Raw genomic sequence first — 22,716 nt, forward strand, 5'->3', positions numbered from 1 at the left:
TGAAACAGCTGAATAAAACAATTTATAGGGTAGAAAGGGGATACTGTGCAGTGTAAACTATATTATTTTAATTTATTATAAATATAGGTACATTTCATTAGGCTGTTTTTGACTATCAATTTATATTAATAATTCACAACGTACATAACCATCATAGGGGTATAACTATTTGAGGCAAATGCTTAAAGTTGCTAAAAAAATTTGTGCACAAACATATCAATTGGTCTGCAGGACAGTAATTGAAAATGGTATAGGTGGTTTAAGTGATAGGCAGGTTTCGGGTGAATTGTAGACTGTAGGGTCTAAAATACATCTGATTTCAGTGGACACACCACGCACTTTTTAATTTCACTGTTACATTTGGGCTTTGACAGTTTTCTTTATCAAAAAAAACCTTTGAGGGTTCAAACACACAAAATCCCTCCTCCCACTACTTTTATATACCACTTACCATGGAAGTGTGTTATCGAGATAACTTTTATAATTATTATTATAAAACAAAATAACTATCTATTTCTATAAAATCCTATTTATGATTAGAATCATCAGTTTAAACTTTAATTTTTTTAATATTTTAACATATTTTAGACTTAAAATAAACAACAATACATATTTATAATATGCTATAGTATCTATACCTAATTATATAATATTATTAAAATAGACACAGCTTAGAATACTTTGAATTCCCCATTATTATTTCTTCTTTTTTTTATAACAAACTTGTCCATAGTATAGAAATAAAATAAGTAGGTAGTGAACTTAAGTTAACAGAATAGGTAATTAGTAAGTTAAAATATTAAATAATTAATGTTTGCTATTTCTACAAAACTAAAAAAACACGTTATAAAACTTTGGACACAGATTTATCATGCAGGGGACACACTTTGATTTACAGGGGACATAGTATTTTAGCACCTGGTAGACTTTACATTTTTTAATACTTGTAACTATATCTGCAGACCTATTTAAATAAATCATATTGTCGTTGGTTATCGTGTATACTAATTCGCCAAATGTTTTGACAGTACCGAGTGGATAAAGGCGGCGAAATAGGACTCAGTTCGGGAGAATATAAAATCCAAGATGGGTTTGGCTGGTCTAACGGAATCGTGTTGGAATTTCTCCAATTATACAATTCTACAGTCTCAGTACAAAATTGGGATGTAACGGCAAAAAACTGCAGTGATGTATTGAAGAAACTAATCATTTCAAAGAATAGTACTGATCATACAAAAGTATATCATACTTGATGTAAACACAAATTAAATAATAATAATATATGATATAAAATATATAATGCATTTGATTACCTTGATTCAAACTAAAATCAGAAGAAAACTCTAAATTTGTATTTTTAATATTATATCCATATTTTGTTCCAGCTTACTTCTTGAACCTATATTATAAATATAGTATAATATTAATCAACGAACAAACAAATTTAAAATTATGATAGATAATTTTAGGAATTTTAGGTCAATAGTTATAGTCTGTCAATATTTGATTTTAAATGAAAAGTTAACGTATTGTTGTGAGTAATTTAAAGTACCTAATTTAAAGTTTTTAAGAATGTATTATTTATGGTTATTAGTGGATAGTTTAGAATACTTAAATATTACGTCAGTCATGGATTGTTAATTACAATTTAACATTTTGTTATAAATATTTTTTGATTCAGACATTTAATTTGCTCTACATTTCCAAATTAGGAAGTTAAAATCGGAGCTAAAAAATAAGTGATAACACATTAACAATAGCAATTTACATACGGTGAGTTTCAAATTTTATGTGAGAATATTTACCATGAAATATTAAAATTAGGAAAAAATTATCTACCTAAGTAAAAATGGTTTTGAATCATATTATTATCTAGACAAATTACCTAGAAATTAAATATGTTTTATTAATCAGAAAGCGAATGTATGAAGGGTAACATTTAAAATTAAAATGGAAATTATTTTTGAAATAACAATAACATTCATGTACAGTTTAATTTTGAATGCACCACCTACAGTCTACACATATAGTAAATTAAATAATTAAAATAAAAACATTATAATATTTAGATGCTTATGTCTTATTTTATTTTTATTGCCTCGTATTATGTGACATTGTTACGTGCGTTGCCCGTGAATCCACGCGAAATTGATTCCGTGATCATAGGTACCTACATCGAATAATACAATTATGAACACAAAATAATATCATTAAACGGTGTTATGAGTATATTTCTTACTGTCATTGATCGTCATCGGTGATTACCCATTTTCCAGGTAATAGTATTAATTGATTTTACTTATAATACAATTATGAAAATAAAATATGTTTGACAAGTCAATGCTGCTATACAATATTATCGGTAGGTAGGTACCTATTGTATTGACTGTCGGTGACGAATGACGATAAACGTTTCCTGATAAAAAAATAACAATTTATTTGCTAGAAATAATAAATGAAAACAAAAATCAAATATAAGAGCTGCGTTTCTAACTCAATTAAATGAAGGGGAACACTGAAATCAATGAAAAAAATTAAAGCGGACTCCGTCAGCCTGCGTACAACCCCAATTCGAGCACTGATTATCATGATTATATTAAGAAAACGGGTAAAAACACAAATTATTGTGGACAATTATGTAAGTATTACCTATTATGTAAGTAGTATTAATAATATGTAGGTTCTGGAGCTCCTCCCCCTTAAATTTTACATGTAAAAGCATAGGCTCCTATGTATAGGCAATTCGTAGTACAGGCTCCTCCGAAGCTTGTATAAATTATTAAGTATAGGCAACCCGCAACACACATAACTCGTCACTTATCACAACCGATTTTGGACACACATTCGAATTATAAATTTCGCACTTACACATATAGAAGGTGATAAGAATTTCTGATATGGCCTGGCTTTTTGGCGGTCTCGTTTCGAAGGTGCGAACGTTTGACAGTCAAGATTCAGTGTCTAGAATATTGTGTGTCATAAATATATAATTTTGTGTATGTTGTCGGGTAATCCTCTGAGCTGAATAAAATATTTGTAGATCTACCTATTTTAATTGAGATATTTTTCTATATGCGTGTTTAAGCTTAGGTACTATGGTATCGTCTAAAGAAATTTAACTATCGAGATGATTATGAGACATAACAATTTTGTAGTAGTAGGTATAACCAATTGATGAGCGATGTCGTACTTTTGAAAATACTTATTAGGGTGGATGTATTAGAGTGTTTAAATGCATCTATGTAAATGCAACTTAGTATTTTGTAAGTATGTCTTTTATGTATAAATATCACTTAAACCACCTATACCATTTTCAATTACTGTCCTGCAGACCAATTGATATGTTTGTGCACACATTTTTTTAGCAACTTTAAGCATTTGCCTCAAATAGTTATACCCCTATGATGGTTATGTACGTTGTGAATTATTAATATAAATTGATAGTCAAAAACAGCCTAATGAAATGTACCAATATTTATAATAAATTAAAATAATATAGTTTACACTGCACAGTATCCCCTTTCTACCCTATAAATTGTTTTATTCAGCTGTTTCATCAAATCGGACTTACTTTTTCATACATCTTAGAAGTGTTGTAAAATGGAACATAATTTGTGCATAACCATTTGGACGCTAGTTCTGACGCAATTTTTTTCACGTCTTTATTACCAGTGCTAACCTAACCTGGTGATATACTCTGATAATGGATGTTTTACAATTAATATTATTTTATTTATTACACTAACCCTTTGAAACTGATACAGAATTATAAATTTCTGGGGTCTGGTTGATTGTAATTGATTGATGGCATATTGAGGTGTCTCTGCATAACTTCTGAGCTTCCATTATCAGTTATTATATCGTATTTGAAATATTAACTTTTTTTTAAATTTTTTTTTTATTGGCCTTAATGGGTCATTACAGTGAAATTTGTTATCTCCGTCTTACAAGTGTGTAACATAGCACATTTTAGACTCATAATTAATTTAAGAATATTTATTAAAAACAAAATATATAGGTAAAATGAAAATAAGGTTAAATTAAAAGCTGATTATTGATTATTTTTTTTAATCTATAACTTATACAATCTATACTAAAAAAAGTATTTTTTGATTGACAAATGCTGTGTGTGTAGTTCATATTGACAAGGCTGGGCATGTTAATGATTTTTTTTAACTCAGTTAAGTCAAGTTAATATGCACCAATAACAAATAGTTAAAAGTTAAAAGTTAATTTAACAATAGGTGAACTCAGTAAAGTTAAAAGTTAATACACGCTTTTTATTAACTTTTTATTAAGTTAAAAAAAAGTTAATATGTTTATACAACGCTAGAGTACTTAATTTTTTTCCAACCCAATTTTAATTATAGACTATAGTGTTTATACTTTATGCAGTATTTCCATATTAGTTAGATTCGAATGATATACATTTTTACTTTAAGTAATTAATGGTCAATATTTTTTGACATGAAAACGAAATAGACTGAAAAAGTGAAATATAATAAAACTAAAAACAAAATAAATTAACTTAACTTACTTCTTGATATGGAAAATTAACTCGTTAATTTCATGTTAATTAAAAAAGAATTTTAGTTACCTAGTTAACAGTTAAGTTAATGAAAAGCCAAAAGAAACTAGTTACGTTAATGAAAAGCCAAAAGAACCTAGTTAAAAATAATATTAACTTTTTAACTTAACTTTAAATTTTTAACTCGTTGTTGCCCAGCCTTGCATATTAATACGGTGTACTTTATGTAAAACATAAAAACCATTATTCGGGCCAAAGCAGAGCCGTCATTTAAGATGTTGCGGAGTATGCATACCTAAAATTTATCAAGATTGTATTTTGGTCTGACTATAATTTTTCTGGGCCAGCCAAAATAATTTTTTTTTTATTGGCCTTAATGGGCCATTACAGTGAAATTTGTTGTCCCCGTCTTACAAGTGTGTAACATAGCAAATTTTAGACTCATAATTAATTTAAGAATATTTATTAAAAACAAGATATATAGGTAAAATGAAAATAAGGTTAGATTAAAGGCTGATTATTGATTATTTTTTTTAATCTATAACTTATACAATCTATACTAAAAAAAAGTACAATAAGCCTAATGTATGTTTTTAAATAAAATTAAATGCAATAGCTTGAGTTTCTTGAGGGAACAAACCATCCAGTGAAGGTACTTCCGCTGATTATTGATTATTAAATTTAAAGTTATTTTTTAAATGTATCGACCATCTCTGACCAGTGATTGATGTTGATTTTTGGAATTAATTGGGAATTACAGAGTTGCAAATCAGCCATTACAGGTATCAAAAATACTTTTTTCTGCATCATTGTGACATTATTGCTGTTATCACAAAAGATTCTGGCAAGCGTCACTTTTCTGATTTCTGTCAGTTGATCTTGAATATTATAAAAATATAGTTAAAATCAGGATCATTCATTAAAAATATTTCAGATATACTAACATTCATCGAATATATTTGGTAAATCGTAAAAATATCTATCTGCCATTCTAGTTCTTATAAACTGTTCTCTAATAATACATCTCATCGTTGGGCCAACCATTGAGTCTTCTTCGTGTTTCTCAAACAATGCACCTACCAATAGCTCTATATCTCTCCAATGTTTGTATTGCTTCAATAGTCTATCAGTTGACTAAATATTATAATATACAGGAATAAATTAAGTACTATATCATTATTTAATATTTAATATACTTTTAAACTTACGCCTTCAACCATGATCTTGGATAAATCTTGTACACTTCTGATAGCTTTTAGTCGACAATATTTTCTAAATTCTGTGTAGCTTGGTATACCATGATCGCGGGTTCGTTGTATATCCAAGCTGACGATGTCCATTCCAAACTTGTGGTTTGGATAAACACTGTATAAGTGATTTGTAAGCTGAAAAAAAATTCGAATACTAATGTTAAATTATAGTTAAACGTATAATATAGTCTGTTAAAAGGATTATGTAATGCGTTATATTGATTGTCTTTCAAAAACCTACCGTTTTAGTAAATAGCATATCAATTTTTTGTGTATTCTGCGTAGATAGCCCTCTGACAAGCTGATCCATGTAATTTAATAGTAAACCAGTTGGTCGGTTGTAATGTTCCTTTAGTGAAAGACTTGCGTTGATCATTCGGCCTTCCGTATATAAACTAAAAAAAAACGTAGATTCATACAAATTAATAATAATTATAAGTAGGCTATATGCGATTATTCTCTTTAGAAACAAAAGAACAGCAATCGACATAATAATATATTGTTGTGTACATTATCAATTTTGAGGTTGGCACATGTATTAATTGTTGTCATATATTGTTGAGTCTACAATGTAGACAGTCGTCAATATAATTTTATTTAATATAATATAGGTAGTATAGGTGCAAATATATTTTAGTAACTTTTAAATGTAGATAGGTCAAACAACGAAGGAATCTGTGCTGAAGTGACAGTAGAATTTTTCTAATTTATAACACCGCCATTCGCGTGTACCAATAAACTCGTTTCTGATCTAAAACAGTGATTGAGTTTTATTTCAGCAATTTTACCTTCTTACATTTTAAAAAGGAACAGTGGATGGGTTTACGTTTATTTAAACCAAATAGTGCATGTTATATAAAATATTGAGTCCTTCTAATTTAGAAGGAACCAACGTATTACCGACAGCACGCAATCAACAGATTTTTTGAATCACTGAAAATAAAAAAAATTATAGTGCCAATATTCCGCCTATTTCATTTCTTTTATTCAAAACACAATAGAACGTACTTATTTTCCTTTTTCCGCAATGGGTCACTATAATAATTGATTTGATAAATTTCATTGAATTAAAATTTTACACCATCCTTAACAGTGACACACTTGTAACCTACTGTACACCAGACCGACATCCACTTACTCACTTTTTTTTTATTAATGTCAATAAAACTTTATTTGTTGATTAAAAATACTTGAAAATTTAATACAAGGCTACTACTATATTGTATAAAATATTTCTTTTTTAGTCCAAGTATTTCAATGTAATACATGATTCCTTATAAGATTATCTACTTTTATCAAAAAAAAAAAATGTCTATAAAAAAGTCAAATTAAATTTTTATGAGCTATTTAAATTCAAATTTTTACAAATTTCAGTATTGTTGTCAATTATTATATTATTAATTTTATAATAAAATCAATAGTATTCTATAGTAATGATGTGTCTTTTTTTTTTTGGTGTGTCTGTCATCGCTTTTTGGAGCAGTAAAAGATTTACATGATTTGACAGTTTGTAAGATTAAAATATTTTACAGTCTATTTATATTGTTATTATTAATACGGTAGTTGGTTAAGTTGAATAATTTTTTTTTATATATCATATTTGAAAAATTATTAATATATTTTTAAAATATTACTAATATTATTATTATTACTAATACTTAAATTATATTTATTTTTATATATATATATATTAATTTTTATTTAACTTTTTTTCCGTGGATTTTTTTTTCAGTGTCTTTTTTGTCCTACATTGTCTAAAAGTTCTCCAAAATTAAATTAAATATAAATTCACAATAGTCACAATAGTATAAATATAAATTCATAATATTTGCAATAGTCTATCGATGGTATTTAAAAAAATATCCATTGTAATTTCTTTATTGAAGTAACTATTAATAGTTAAATGAAGTCTGTATTGATTATAGGTGTTAAATTCTTATAGTAGCCTAACATTTATGTAAGGGTATGCAAGAAGTCTGTGTACCAAATTAAGTTGTGGGGGGCTTTGCTCAATTTACAATAATATTAGTAATTATTAAAGACTCACTAACTCAAAATTAATCTCAATTTAGAAAATTCATCTCAGTGTCCTTTTTTTAGTCACTACACCTACCCAGTCATTATAATCAATTTTTCAATACAATCATACAAGTCTAATGATTAAAATTAATGTTGAGTGTTGAGATTCACAATCACAAGGAAAAACTATTAATAAATAAAAATTATTATTTATAAAAAAAGAAAAGTTATTACATATTATTATTAAATGTACAATATATTTTAGATTCTGAAAGGAATGTAATGACTTTACAATGATGTTTTTTTTTTTTTTAAATATTAATTTATTTTTGTGTATGTCATCACCGCCTGGGGCAGTACCACTGCTTTGATTTTCTTAAACATCTCAGTATATTGTTAAGTATAACATAAAGTATATTGTTCGAAGGGAAAGTAAATCTAGTTGGTGCATTCCTGAGGTCAAAACTTAAAATTCTCTATAGTTTTCAAAATCACAGGGAAATTTAAAACAAAAATGGTAGCATTTTCTAGAAACTAATATTTTCAAAATATATTGATGTGTTTTGAACTGTATACGGACATTTACAGTTTCCAATTTTATTAGTTTTTTTTCTAGGAATGTCAATAGAATTTTATCCGTTGGGTCAAAAATTTTGAAAATTTAATACATAGCTCTTAATATATAAGAAACTACGAAATGTGCAATTTATTTTGAATAAGAAACATAAACATTTTTCTCCATAAATTTCAGATTTGTAAATTTTAACTAAAATTCCTAATACATTTTTCTACCTTTATCAAAAAAAATGTCTACATGAAAATTAAATTAAATTTTTATGAACGTTTGAAGTTCAAATTTTTACAAGATTGGATATTTACTTGAGTCCTAAGATAGCGATTTTCTTATTTCGCTGTAATTAAAAAACTAGATAATTGAAATTTTCACTATATTATTATGTTTATTTTATAAATATTTTGACACATTTTGATCTTTTTACGGACAGTTTCAATTATAAGTTTTTTTATCTGTTGTATTTGATCTATGGTTTCAGGACATTTTCAGTGACCCCCCCCCCCCTCCCCTGTTCTTGCATTTGCACACTGATTTTAAATTTTTTTAAATTACTAGAAATGTTCATAGTTATATGTATATCAAATCCTCAACCCGAAATAACCTACAAATACACGATAATAATAATAATAATATATTTATACCAGGTTTGCACGAACCTGATGGTGTCGCTTAACATGGAATTAGCGAATGGTAATATTGCGGTCGCAAAGCTGTTGCTGACGCTCGGGTCGGTGGTCTCGTTGTACGCGTTACTGTAGCCTTTTGTCGGCAGCTCGAGCCCGTTCCGCCTGGTGTAGTTTTCCCCGAGCAGCGCTGGCAGCCACTCAGCGTAAGTTATGTGCTGAATGGATGCCGTAACGATTTTCCTGGCCTCCTGAAAAATACGTTCGTCGTCCCAGTGCGGGTTGACGTGGGACAGTAGTTTGGCCAACCGGTTGTGTTCCCTCATCCACAATGTGTGCATAACCGTCAGTTGGGGAAGCGCATTTGCCCGGATGTCACCAGCTCTATAACACGTGCCGCTGCCATACTGACAGGCGATTGATTCGGTGTCTTCCAGCGGCATATACTGCGCCTGTAGCTGGTCGCCATGGTTCATGTTATCGCAGCCCATGCTTGTCAATAGTTGGCCGTCCAAGTTGGTCCTCAATGACCACGTCCGTTTCGCCGACGAACCGTATATCATCGACCCATCTAAATAATGAGTAGCTTGGTTCATCTGCGAAAAATAACCATGTTACGTTCAATTTGAAATTATCTATGTTTATAGGGGAATTTGAAAAGTTAGTTCTCAACACTAAATAGGGGTATCAAAAATGTGCACCACTACAAACAGACACCATTTCTTTTTTTGTAGATAGATTCCCTTTTAAAATTTTAATTATAATTATAATGACAGTATATAAATTTACCAAGTTGGTAAGTATTAACGTAATTTTGAGTATTATAACCAACATAAATATACGTTTATGGATATGGAATTATCTTATATGGCTCTTACTTGTTCCTTGACTCCAAAAGTACAATCGGAACGCACAGCTGGCACCGAACGCGCGTAGTGCATACAACGATGAGGGACACGGAAAAATGGATCTCCATCCGGTATCACAACTTGCAAGCATAACTCGTGGTATATGCTTCGAGGCATGAGCTCCGATCGTCCTTCTGCACAACAGCTCACGGATTTATTACTAGTCACTAAGGATTTAACATTAATTTGCATGCATTAATAATTAGGACCTGAACAAAAAAAATTTTCTTTGTTTTTCGTATTCTACATACCAATTAAAAACGAAAATATATTTGTAAATTTTTCGTTTTATTTCGATTTGTAGGACTAATAGCTCTCCAAACATACATTTCTCTGTTTGAGAAGGCGTGGTCTATTCAGTTGGTGTGTGACGTCACGATGCCGTACGCCCGTGCGTCTAATTATATGTCAATGCGCGTGTATAATATTATGACTGTACTAAAATAACTTTGATTACGTAAAATCTAATAATTCGACACAAATTCTATTGACAGTGTGGAGTAGCCACAACAGTATCGTCAGTATCACTTTCAGCAGAAAATAAATTGTAAATACTAATGTCAATGTGTATAGTGTATTGTCTTATATGTATATATTATAGTAATTTTTTTTATAAATGAATAACGATGGCTCAATGGCTGTAAGTGTCAGTAAAGACTATGTCAAAGGTACATCTATAAACTTACCAAAACTTGACATTTTTTCTGTAACACAATACATAAAAAATAATGATTGCTTCAATGATCCTGAAGTTAGGGGATCAAAAGCTCAAAGGTGTGTACCTATTATTATTTATTATCACTGCTAGTTTTTTGTTTCCTAATACAAATAATATTTATAATATTTAAATAATTAAATTACCTGAATATAAATATTTAAGAATATTAATTACTAATATGTAGTTAAAAACTCGATTATTTTTAATAAAATATATAGATGGGCTGATTATTTTTTATATATTTTCATTAGATCATCGAGAGAAAATTATGGAGATTCAGCTATTGGATATGTTCAAATAAAAAGGGAAGGATCTATATGTAATGTTCAGGCTCAAATTTGTCCTGAACATAGAGTTAGAAATAAAAATTACCATGTTTCATTAACAATAAATGAAGAAAAAGAAGAAATAGTTGATTTACATTGTGATGACTGTGCAGCATCTTTAGGTTGGTGACTGCATAATAATATATATATATATTTATATAGAACCTATATCTTAATGAGAATTTTAATATGTTATATTATATAAATCTTTTGTGATATTAAGTGTACCTATAGAAAATAATTTATAATTATTGATAAGGTAGGTATTTATATTTAATTATAACTAGTCCTTAAATGTTGTAAACAAAGATTTTATTATTATTTACAGGTGGATGTAAACACAGTTTAGCTTTTCTCATGTATGTTCATAGAAAATCTGAAGAAAAGTCTCCCACAGAAGTTGAGTGCTATTGGAAAAGACCCAAACTTTCTGGGGTTGGCACAACATTAAAATATATAACAGCTAAATCTATGTCCAAAAAATCCATAGTAAATATTCAAAGTGAAATATCTAACAAGAATTTTTTTAATGAAGCTATGAAATTAGGAGAAACCCACCAAATAAATTGCCAAGTTGGTGCTCATAATTATAAATTAGAGGAATCTTTTTTCAAAATGTTGTCAATCCATACAGCTATATTAGAATTCTCCAAACAATATAATAGTAGTAAGTTAATAATATAAAAATACCACAATATAAGTATAGGTATGAAAGTTTTAATTATTTTAAGTATTATGGAAGGCCAAGTTATTTTGTATTAGAAAAAAAGATTTTTTTTTTGTATTTAATGTTTTTTACACACATTATTTTATAATACAGATGGTACAGCGGATGACTTTTTACATTTCTTAAAAGAAAGAACACCCATATCAGTATTCAGTGGTGTAGAGGAAAAAACTACTAACCAAGCTAATAATGTTTTGTGGTTCGAACTTAGATATGGAAGAATAACTGCATCTAAAATATATGAGTTATCTAGGTGTAAAAAAGGTGATGGGGTTCTGGTCAAACAAATACTTGGATGTAGAAAAATTAAATTGACATCAGCTATGGAACGTGGTAAACTATTGGAAAAAGATGTAAGTAGGACAAAAAGTACACCACAAAACTATTTTAATATTTATTTTTTTACTATTTTATTAATTGTCTATGTATATTTATTTATTAAGTTGATTTAATGTAAACAGATGATCCTAACATATGTTTTTTATAAATAACTTAATAGGTACTTCAAGAAGTGAGAAAAATAGTAAAAAGAACCATCCGTGAGACTGGTTTGGCCATTTCTTCTGATTTTCCTATCATAGGAGCATCAGCAGATGGACTTGCTTCAGATTTTGTTTTGGAAATCAAGTGTCCACAGAAGCATAGTTCTATGAATAATTATATAAAAAATGGTATCATACAGTCAAAAGTTCTGGCTCAACTTCAACTGCAAATGCATGTACTAAAGAAACCAAGAGGGCTTCTGGCAATAGCTGATCCTGACTTTACACAAAACAAGAAAGTACACATTACATGGATTGATTATAATAAAAATATGTGTGATGACTTAATTAAAAAAAGTTGGACATTTTGGAAAACTTTTATATTTCCAATTTTAATAAACACATAAACATTAATATTAATATTATCTAAATGTATTAGGTACTTACAATATATGACTATATTGACATTTTATACTATAATAATACATAATAAATTGAATTTGAAAGTTGTTGATTTTGTTAAGTTCATTACAGTATATTAAAATTAACAGTTGGTTTATTTATTATTGAGTAATAATAGGTTTTTGTAAATTAATTAAAGCACATGCAATAGTTATAATGTCATCTACATTTGAAACTAAACTTAAATGCATCAAGGCATGTGGTTTTAAGGTTTTAAACTCTCTTAATCTGCCTATTACTCGTTCAATGTGTATTCTCAAACTAGCTATACGTTTAGTTTCAAGCACTTCTTCTTTAGTAGACTTTTTATTTGAAAAAACACTTGGTGGTCTAACCAGTTTACACACTCGTTTTTCCAACATAAAGTCTATACTTTTGAACCCTCTATCAGCCATGACTGTACAGTTCTCAGGAAGACATTCTAAATAACCAGATTTCTCAACTAATAGAGCATCACTAGATCTACCACCATAGCCCTCAGAAATAAAATTAATAAACCCATCTGGGGTAGATGATATTAAATATTTAAGTGTGTTGCATTTTTTATAATCAGACCATGTCAATGATTGTTCTATAGGATTGGATGGCTTAGGAATTTCTATTTCTAAGCAATCAATAATTGATTGCACATCTGAATACCTATAACGAAAAGGAATCGGTAATAGATTCTGAATACTATTTTTATCTGGCCAATATATAAATTCTTTAAAATATCCACTGATTAATTTAATAGTTTTATTAAAAATTCTACAACAAAAACTTTCAGATACACCAAAAAAATCACTTAATCTAGAAAATGAATCATTTAAACGAATTTTCATTAGTGTTAATAATATATCTCTCTCTGAAACTTTACTCTTTATACTTAACAATTCTATAAATCCTTGATTATACCAATCAGGATTTAAACCTATATAAGCTTTGGGCTTATTTTTTATATAGAAACAAGTCATTTCATAGCTCATATCTTTGAATTTTTTTTGTTCGTTATTTGTATGTGAAATACTAGAAAAAGAATTAATAGAAATATCCATAGAAGTATCTAGCTCACTCTCAGAATTTGAACTACTAGTTGAACCATACATTGAGGTACATTCATGTGTTTTACTATTAGATTTATTTACATTTAAAGTCAACTTATCAACTATAGTATTTTCAGTTTGAAACTCCACACTGATATCACACTGTGTTCCCTTGCTTCTAGTTGATTTAGGAACCGTTTTACTGTTTAAATTTACTTGTATACCAATTTCTTTTGTTTGTTTATCAGACTGTTGGAAATCTTCAATTATTATTTCAGCATCAGGTATAACTGTATCAATATGTTCTAAACATTGTAATTATGTATCATTAAAAATAAAAAAATACATAACATATTATTAACTTGAAAAATGTATAGGTACCTTCTGTCATACAAGATTGATTTTGTATAGCGGTATCAATGATATTTTTTCGGATTCTTTTACTATGCAATGGTCGAGGGTTTGATGTTAATGCTTGCTTACGATCAACCTGACAATCAAAAATATGTGGTACAATATTTTTCTTCAGTTTAAGTATTGATGCTCCCATAAGCTTAAATTGAATATAATTATCTAAATCATCTTCTAACTGAAAAAAAAAATTATTCTATTTAAGATTCTGGTTTAAAAAAATAGATATTTTAATTCTAATTAATTCTCTCTATAAAAATTACTTACAACAAAATGATCTTCACAACAATCATGATGTGTTTTAGATTTTGCCGTATCATTACGTCTTGCTACTTTAAACCACAATAATCTCCGTTTAGCATCATAAGGAACGCTCAAAAATCGTTTATTAGGGCATTTTGTCGAAGTATTTGTACACTTCGGTACAAAACAATATTTGTATTTTGAGTCCCTTGGCATATTTATTAATTAAAATGTGCGTAATAATATGTTGATCAAAGATACGAAGTTCAAATAATGAAAACTTAAAAAAAAGTGATAATTCGATAATATTGTATTATTATTATTGGTAATACTAATAAATATGTACCTAATAATATTATAAACATTTATAGTACTCGTGTATTAATACCCATGTAGTAATACAAATTATAATATTAATAAATTATAATGTCGTACATACGCATGTAACATAGCGAGGTAACTAAGTAAGAAGTGGCGATAACGCTATAAAAAATAATAATATTTTAGTATGCCGACGCGCGACGGCCAGTACGGGAGTACGGCATTATGACGTCATGCTCAAAGCGCGGGAAAATATGAATATTTGAAAATCTAAACCACGCCCACTTACAAAGTACTTAAAAACTCGTGTTGTGTTAGAGGAAAAAATTTTTTTTTTTCATTTACATTAATAGTATACTATAGTAACCACAGTGTATACATTTTTATTCAATATTTTCATATTGGTTCAGGTCCTAATTACGACCAATCAATATAATATATGGTTATGTGTTAATCCTACGCATTCTAGACATTGCAGTGTGAGATAGATCATGGCCTACAAAAATCGTCCAGTACGCCATTGCCATCGTTTTGAAGTCATCTGGTGAGTGCTCGTCTTTGACAAATTCAACGCTCAGACTTCTAGGACTGGGTCTGTATGACGAAAAAGAATCTTCCCTAACTTCTGTATGGACAGTAAATGAAAACACATCGTTAGATACGCACAAAGGTAAATTATAATGTTATAATTATTACCATAAAAACTATCAATATAGTTATTAAACAGCAAACGTTTATAAGCCGTGGTTGCTTTTCCCGAGTAGTAACGTTTCAAGTTGTTACAAGAACCGTCAGGACTACGATACTTCAAGTTCATCCCGATGCATGCTGTTTTGTTGTAAAACATGGACAAACAAATCTTACCCAAAGATGTCTTGTCTAGTTTCACTTTCGATAAGTCTATGGCACATTGTCCTCCAGCACTATCAAGATAATTTAAATGGTCAATGAATTTATGCATATTAAGAATATTTTTTTTTAATGAGATTTATATTGTATATACTCTTGACATTCTCTATCGCGTATAAAGGAGGAAGCTTCAGAAACTATTTCAGCATGCCTATATAATGAATACAGTTCTTCGGAAAGCTGAGAATCGATCAATAGTCCATGCTCCGGGCTTCCAATATCCATACTTAGTTTAGGCCATCTATCCTCCTCACGTCTCTCAATATCGCTGACAAATGTTTTAATATGATCATCTAATTCTTTGGTTTTGAGATGTTGGTACCAGTCAGTTCTTTTTATCATCAAACCATCATCTATACAGAACATTTAATCATTGATATCCTTTTGTATGAAAAATAATCAAAACTGAAGGTATAGTTATGGTTTATACCTTTAAAGTAGAACTCAGCTCGACCTATGTAACACGATGGTAATAATACCAAAATACAAATCCACAGATGTATAGATATCGAGGAACTCATTCTGCTAATTATATGAACTGTAATAATTTAAAAAAAAATATTTTATTATCAATTATAACTTTTACTTTATATATTTTAACTATTTAAAGAGCTGTTATATAGAATTCACTCAAAAATAATTTACTAGGGCTTATTCTGAAGTGTAGTTGGGCTTATTTTGCGTATTGAGAAAGGCTAGATGTGCACTTGATAATCAGTTTTCAACAAGAAGAAAGGCTGAAGAGCCAACTGAGAAAAAATTTAAAATATAACGTTCTAATAATGTATTATGTATTAAAGTTGAATTCAATGATATAATAATATAATTGAATACGAAAAACGAGCGGTGGCGGTTTGTGAGTGTGGATATTTTATGTCTTATTTAAATTGTTATTACTTATTTATAATAGGTAGCCAGTAAGTTGAGTAAATATTATAAAATTACAGCAATATAACTAAATTTGTTATTCTTGGTTATTTAATATGTAATTTTCAAACATAAAATAACAATAAAAAACTGTGTCATTATATTTTTTGAAATTTTTGTTTACAGAATGAACTACTTACGAGGAACCTTGTTTCAAATTTTCAATATTTAGCTATTAAATTTGTACTGTTTATACATTTTTATCTACAACATTTTTTTAAAACCTTAAATTTGATAAATGTTGTAAAAATTACGAAAATGTCCAAATTATTAATATAAAAAACCTATGAGATACCCTGAATAATAATCTCACATTTTAATTATATAAGAGGTAATTTTACTGGAGATATATTTAAAATCTTTCCTATTTCGTGGAATCCAATAGAACAAATATAATTGTGCAGGAAAGTGGAGCATTTAATGAACGAACTAATAGGAAGACCATATACCATGTTTTATAAACTAACAGCTTGGTCATTAATTTTGTAAAAACAGCATATTAATAAGTGATTTTAATACAAGAGGATATCATGTTAATTATTAAACTTCACAAGTTAAAGGTAAATAATAATAAAATAGGATACATCTAACAATATAAATGTGAAATGAAACTATTTCTACAGGAACTACTCTATCAGAACTTCTTGATTTTTTTTTAAATAGTGTATACCACGGAGAAGGTATCTATGAAAGAACATTTTAGGAAAATCCACTGGAAAAGTAGGAAATCTGGATGTCAAAAATACAACAGTGGCTATCTGTCCAGAAAAAAAGCTTTATAATAAAATAAAAATTTAGCTTATTGTTGCAGAGTAAAATAATAATTGTGGATTACATATTGGTTGCTATTGGTTAATCAGGCATGTTTGTTGATTTGTATTATTATTTTTTATCAATATAAAATGAATGTTTTTGTGCAGATTAGACCTCTGGAACGGAGATAGGCTAATTTAAAAAGGGTTAAATTTGGTTTCTTGATATTCATCGCATTTTAGTAAGTACGGTTAGGTTAGGTTAGGGTTATGTAATAATTGTATATATTAATCCACCGTATTATATAAAACTTGGTACTATTTGATACTTTAGAGTTAAATCAGCACGGGGTCCGCGATCTACAACAGGTAGATTGCCTACCTGATAATATACTGCTGTGAATCAGAACTATTATTCCGGGCAAAAGAAAAGTCAAGATTAATTTTGAACACCATACACCGAATATTAAATAACGAATTGAATAAAGTAATATAAATCAACGACTACCGGCTACACTATACAATACATTTATGGTACAACTTAGTATAGTGTATAGTAGTATAGTGAAACTTCCATATAACGAAGTCGAATAAGCAGCAAAAAAAATTCGTTATAATCGTTATATAGAGGAATTCGTTAAATAGAATTACGTAGTAAAAACAACATCAAACATCATAATATTACAGTTTAATTTAATTTTTAACCTTAAATATAATTTAATAGAAATAATCAGTAAGTTTTGTTTGCTTATTATTTTTGAAAATTGTCCTTCTTTCGTAAAAAGTTTCTATATCGTCAAGTTTTACATCAAAATTTCAAATTTATCGGCGATGGATAAACATTTACGTTTTGACATTTTTTTTGTATGGACGAAGAGAAAACGAAAAAATGTATGCTCGTTTGCACCAATATTGTAACTGAAGTGTACTACAGTAAAATTAATCAGTTTGCCTACCTTCGGTGTCTTATCTTTATCGGGTACATTGTTCATGTACAATTTTAGAACTATGACATAAACTATCAATTTGATAGTGACAACATTTACAAAAACTTTTTATCGAATAATTATTTCGTTATATAGAAACATCAGATTCGTTATTTGGAGATAAATTTACGTGTAATTAACAATGAAGGTCATAGTTCTTAAAAATATTTCGTTAAACAGAAAATTTCGTTAAATGGAAGTTCGTTATATGGAAGTTTCACTGTATATGGTATTATAAAAATAAAAACGTATACTCTGCGTCTGATTTACGCCTGCAGTACTACAATGTGAATAGATTACTTATAAACTACATGATTTAGGGTGTTTTGATTATAATTATAACAATAATATAGTACCTACTATTATTATGAATACCTAAATTATTAAAAAAAAACACATTACATTATTGATAACGCAGCCACACATTATACTCACAAAGCTATATGATCCTTATCTATAGATCCTTCACACCATAAACAATTAAGCTAGACTTACAATAATTTTGATAAATCGAATTTAGGATTTGAAAAAAATTGTATAGGTAATCGTAAATTAAAAACACTTGATCAACGAGTTGAACATTAAAAAAAAAAATATTTGCAAATAAATAATTTTATTAAGCAGGGAACGCTATAGTATCAAAAAAATTTTAATATGGATGGTAATAAAATATGAATGCAGTTATTTTAAAAATTTTAACGATGAGTGTTGTTATAATTTATAAGGGCGAACCTTCTTATTTACCCATAAATAAATGTTTGATTGGTACTCACCATAACTTGAATTATATTGTTTAATGTACAGATTCTAATCTTTTGATTGTTATCGTGTCATTGAATTTGTTTTAATTGTGTCGTTTAACACTGAAAATACTCATCCGAAGATCACAATTATTTAACCAATTACGTTTAACGATGAGTTAAATAACTTTTAATAACTGGAAGTCTACCTGTTGTCTTGGCGAGTGGAGTCGGTGTCACGTGGAATCGTCGTCGATGCACCGATGTTTGTGGTTAGTTTCCACTGTCGGCCACCGAGATATCGGGCGAACGACGATCATATTGGGTCCACCCCCACCCCCTCCCAACCATGGCGGTGACCAGTTTTTCTCTGTAATTTTGATCGAGAGGAATGCGACACTGAGACGCTGAGTTTTGTATTATTATCGGAAATTAGGAATTCACAAACCGGTTTAACGGTAGTGCTGTGTGTGTTTTATATAATTTATAGTGTTCGAGCAGGAGCATATATTTATTATAAGCCGAATAATAAAAACGTTAGCCTAGCGATTATTTGGAGCCGATTTTACGTTCAAATTCATGAGACTTAATAATAAATCTTATAAAAATAATTATCACCTTGTGAATTTTTGGATCATCAAGTACCTATACTTATGTCGTATATGATATTTACAATAATATACTCGTACCGAGTGACTAGTATACCCATCAACGAATTAAATAAAAAACAGAAATCAGATGAGGAATTCGTAAATACCCAATTTATATAATATGGTGTAAATTTATGTTAAAATCCAATAAAAAAAAAAATTGGTTCTTTTGATTTAATATATTTTATATATAAAGCTATTTTTTTATTATGTCGGTTGACGATATGTATACAATCTCATAATAATATATTGTAAAACAATTATAACAATGTTGTATAATCCATGTTTTAACAATAATAATATTTATGAACAATGATTATTGCTATTATTAAATTTATGAAGCCTTTCAGAAGTATCGAAGCAGAAGTTAATGTGGACGAGTTAAAGTTTATAAATTTAATTAATAACCGTGGGTATCACTATGGTAGCACGTGGTCATACAAAATGTATAATATTACAATTTATGGTATTACGAAATCCTAATAACAATTTATTGGATTGCATTATTGATGAAATTGAATTTGAACCATGACTTAAAAAAATGCATTCATTATATATGAGCAATATTGATTTAATTTATAAATTTAATTTTACATAGAATTGTAACAGCAGCACTGACGATTCATATTTTAAACTAACATATGATTAAAAAAACTGTGCGACTAAAAAAACATTTCAAAAAACAATTTTAAAATTGTCATCCACAACGGAAAATATAACCCAATTATAATATATTTATTATGGCAGTAAAAAAACAATATAATACAATGTAAAATGTATTAAAATTATAAAATAATAAAACTCAAATACCTATAGTGATTGTAATTTTACAAAATTAAGTGAAATTTTCATTTTTTTAAATAGTTTTATTATAAAAATAATAAAATATACAATGTAAAAGTATGCTCACCTCTTATATACCCATTGATTACTTAAATTATTATCGTATAATTACAGTTATAGTGCGTACTAATGAAATAAAACGTTTTTTATATCATAAAATATCAATAACATAAAAGTAAATGTAAGCCTTTTACGCAGGGTCTTGCACCCGAATCAACCCGAACCCCAAACACACATAATAACCCTTAAAAAATAAAACACCCGAAACCCATATAGCCCGAATGTTTCTGTTTTGAAAACACTCGTAATAACCAAAACCCCAATAAATCATTCAGGTTAACCCGAAACCCGAATAATTTTGTTTTTTACAAACTCTTCATGTGATATCTATCTAATAAATAAAATTCACGTGTCACAATGTTAGTTACCACACTCCTCCGAAACGGCTTGACCGATTTTTATTAAATTTTATATGCATATTCAGTAGGTCTGAGAATCGGCGACTATCTATTTTTCATACCCCTAAGGCCTAAGTGATAAGGGTTGTCCAGAAAAAAATTAAAATAATAATAGTGTATTATATTATATTGGTTGCTATTGGTTAATCGGGCATGTTTGTTGATTTGTGTTATTATTTTTTGTCAATATATATAATATTATATATAAATGTTTGTGTGCAGATTGGACCTCTGGGAAGAAAATAGGCTAATTTAAAAAGGGTTAAAAGTGGTTTTATTAACCACTAACCTATCGGATTTTAGTACGGTTAGGTTAGGTTAGGATTTTGTATTAATTGATTATATTAATCCACTGTAGGTGGAATTAAGTAAAAACGACAAATTTGGTATAATTTTGATACTCTAGAGTTAAATCATACACTTACGTACAAACAGCATGAGGTCCGGGATCGATAATATACAGCTGCGAATCAAAATTTTTATTCCGGGCAACAGAAAAGTTAAGATAAATCTAGAACATCATAAACCGAAAATTAAATAACACATCGGACACAGTTTAAGTCATATACAGTTTGTACATTTAACGGGTAGGCAGGTGCACGGGATCAGCTAGTATTTATATGTTTTTCTTGTGGTGAGTTCGATTCTGTAGTTAGTTGTTTAATAATAATAATAATAAAAATAACAATAAATTAACAGGAACAATCTTACAATCAATCATAGATAAATTCAATTATTATTTTCTGAAAATAAAATCCAATAAAATCTTATTATACCTAGTAGGTTATATATAATAATGTATTACTTTATTAGAATATTATAAAATAAATCCAAACATAGCCAAGCCCATGGTAATATAAAATATTGACTGAATAACTGAATAACGTATTGCCAAGTCATGGCCAAAATACCAAATACTAATAACTCTTGGCTATATTTACCAGTTTTCCGGAGATCGTGAAATCATAATTTATATTTTATTTTATTTTTCTTCAGCTCGACGCTCCAATGGCCTACCTATTAAACATTTTATTTTATCCATCGACTTCACAAGTGGTTAATTGTATGTTGTACATCCAGCACCCGAAAGCCGAAAGCCGAATAAATGATTCGGGTGATAAGCCCTGCTTTTACGTTTTGATATTATTAAAATAAATAGTTTTCAAATATTCAGCTGATTGATAGTAGGCGGAATGAATATGCACAACATTTCAGCGGAGTCGATTGATGAAGGAATCAATATGTAAAAAAGTTTGGCGGATTCGATACGTGGCAATCGATAGATTTCTTACAGGTAAAAAGGTAATTTCGGCTCAATTATTGAACCCGTAAAAACTAACCACCACCGCCACCGCCGTTATAAACGGTAATACATAATTAACCTATACCGCACCTGAAGTGGCAGGTGTGCATGAATTCCGAATAAATGGTTTTTGTTCTCCGCGTTTGTGCAGTATGTGCTTTTTTTGCTGTTTCTGCTTGTAAGGTAAGCTTATAACGTTTCAGACACACCCAAAAATATGGTGACCGTGGTTTTAACGTAAACCTCGTGGATTAAATGAACTCAACAGAAAGCCACAGGGTTTAGACTTTTTCTGATTTATACTGGTCCTGTGGTTTTAAATTATATTATATTTAAGTTGATAAAATATGTTATTTCAACTTTTTATGCCTGATTGTGACAATATTTATTTTTGTAGATAAACATAAACGGTATACTAGCCAACTTATAAACTATTGTAGTATTCTACCTTAGACCATACAATTGTAAATTTGTATAATATATTATTAGCCCACACAACATTTGTCAATCATAAATATTGTATTATAGGGAATA

At 28.7% G+C, this 22,716-nt stretch overlaps 3 protein-coding genes across 3 annotated transcripts; 1 reads left to right on the forward strand and 2 right to left on the reverse strand.

Moving 5' to 3' along the window:
- Nucleotides 1-5,049: 5,049 nt before the first annotated feature.
- Nucleotides 5,050-19,259, reverse strand: LOC132937085 (peroxidase-like). Its single transcript, XM_061003913.1, has 12 exons — nucleotides 19,138-19,259; nucleotides 18,962-19,051; nucleotides 15,954-16,061; nucleotides 15,618-15,876; nucleotides 15,311-15,537; nucleotides 15,075-15,239; nucleotides 9,873-10,069; nucleotides 9,028-9,590; nucleotides 6,020-6,173; nucleotides 5,737-5,913; nucleotides 5,473-5,662; nucleotides 5,050-5,406 (listed from the first exon to the last, which is right to left on the reverse strand). Exons 3-12 carry the CDS (start codon nucleotides 16,042-16,044, stop codon nucleotides 5,216-5,218), a joined length of 2,214 nt encoding a protein of 737 aa, XP_060859896.1. The 5' UTR covers nucleotides 16,045-16,061; nucleotides 18,962-19,051; nucleotides 19,138-19,259; the 3' UTR covers nucleotides 5,050-5,215.
- LOC132937087 (uncharacterized) lies at nucleotides 10,303-12,660 on the forward strand. The gene is made up of 5 exons (XM_061003915.1): nucleotides 10,303-10,676; nucleotides 10,872-11,068; nucleotides 11,275-11,613; nucleotides 11,767-12,026; nucleotides 12,173-12,660. The coding sequence occupies exons 1-5, from the start codon at nucleotides 10,519-10,521 to the stop codon at nucleotides 12,560-12,562; spliced, it is 1,344 nt and encodes a 447-aa protein (XP_060859898.1). The 5' UTR covers nucleotides 10,303-10,518; the 3' UTR covers nucleotides 12,563-12,660.
- LOC132937086 (uncharacterized) lies at nucleotides 12,562-14,893 on the reverse strand. The gene is made up of 3 exons (XM_061003914.1): nucleotides 14,318-14,893; nucleotides 14,021-14,228; nucleotides 12,562-13,944 (listed from the first exon to the last, which is right to left on the reverse strand). Exons 1-3 carry the CDS (start codon nucleotides 14,507-14,509, stop codon nucleotides 12,719-12,721), a joined length of 1,626 nt encoding a protein of 541 aa, XP_060859897.1. The 5' UTR covers nucleotides 14,510-14,893; the 3' UTR covers nucleotides 12,562-12,718.
- Nucleotides 19,260-22,716: the final 3,457 nt, after the last annotated feature.

The sequence above is a fragment of the Metopolophium dirhodum genome, chromosome 1 (assembly GCF_019925205.1).
Source record: "Metopolophium dirhodum isolate CAU chromosome 1, ASM1992520v1, whole genome shotgun sequence".
Classification (NCBI taxonomy): domain Eukaryota; kingdom Metazoa; phylum Arthropoda; class Insecta; order Hemiptera; family Aphididae; genus Metopolophium; species Metopolophium dirhodum.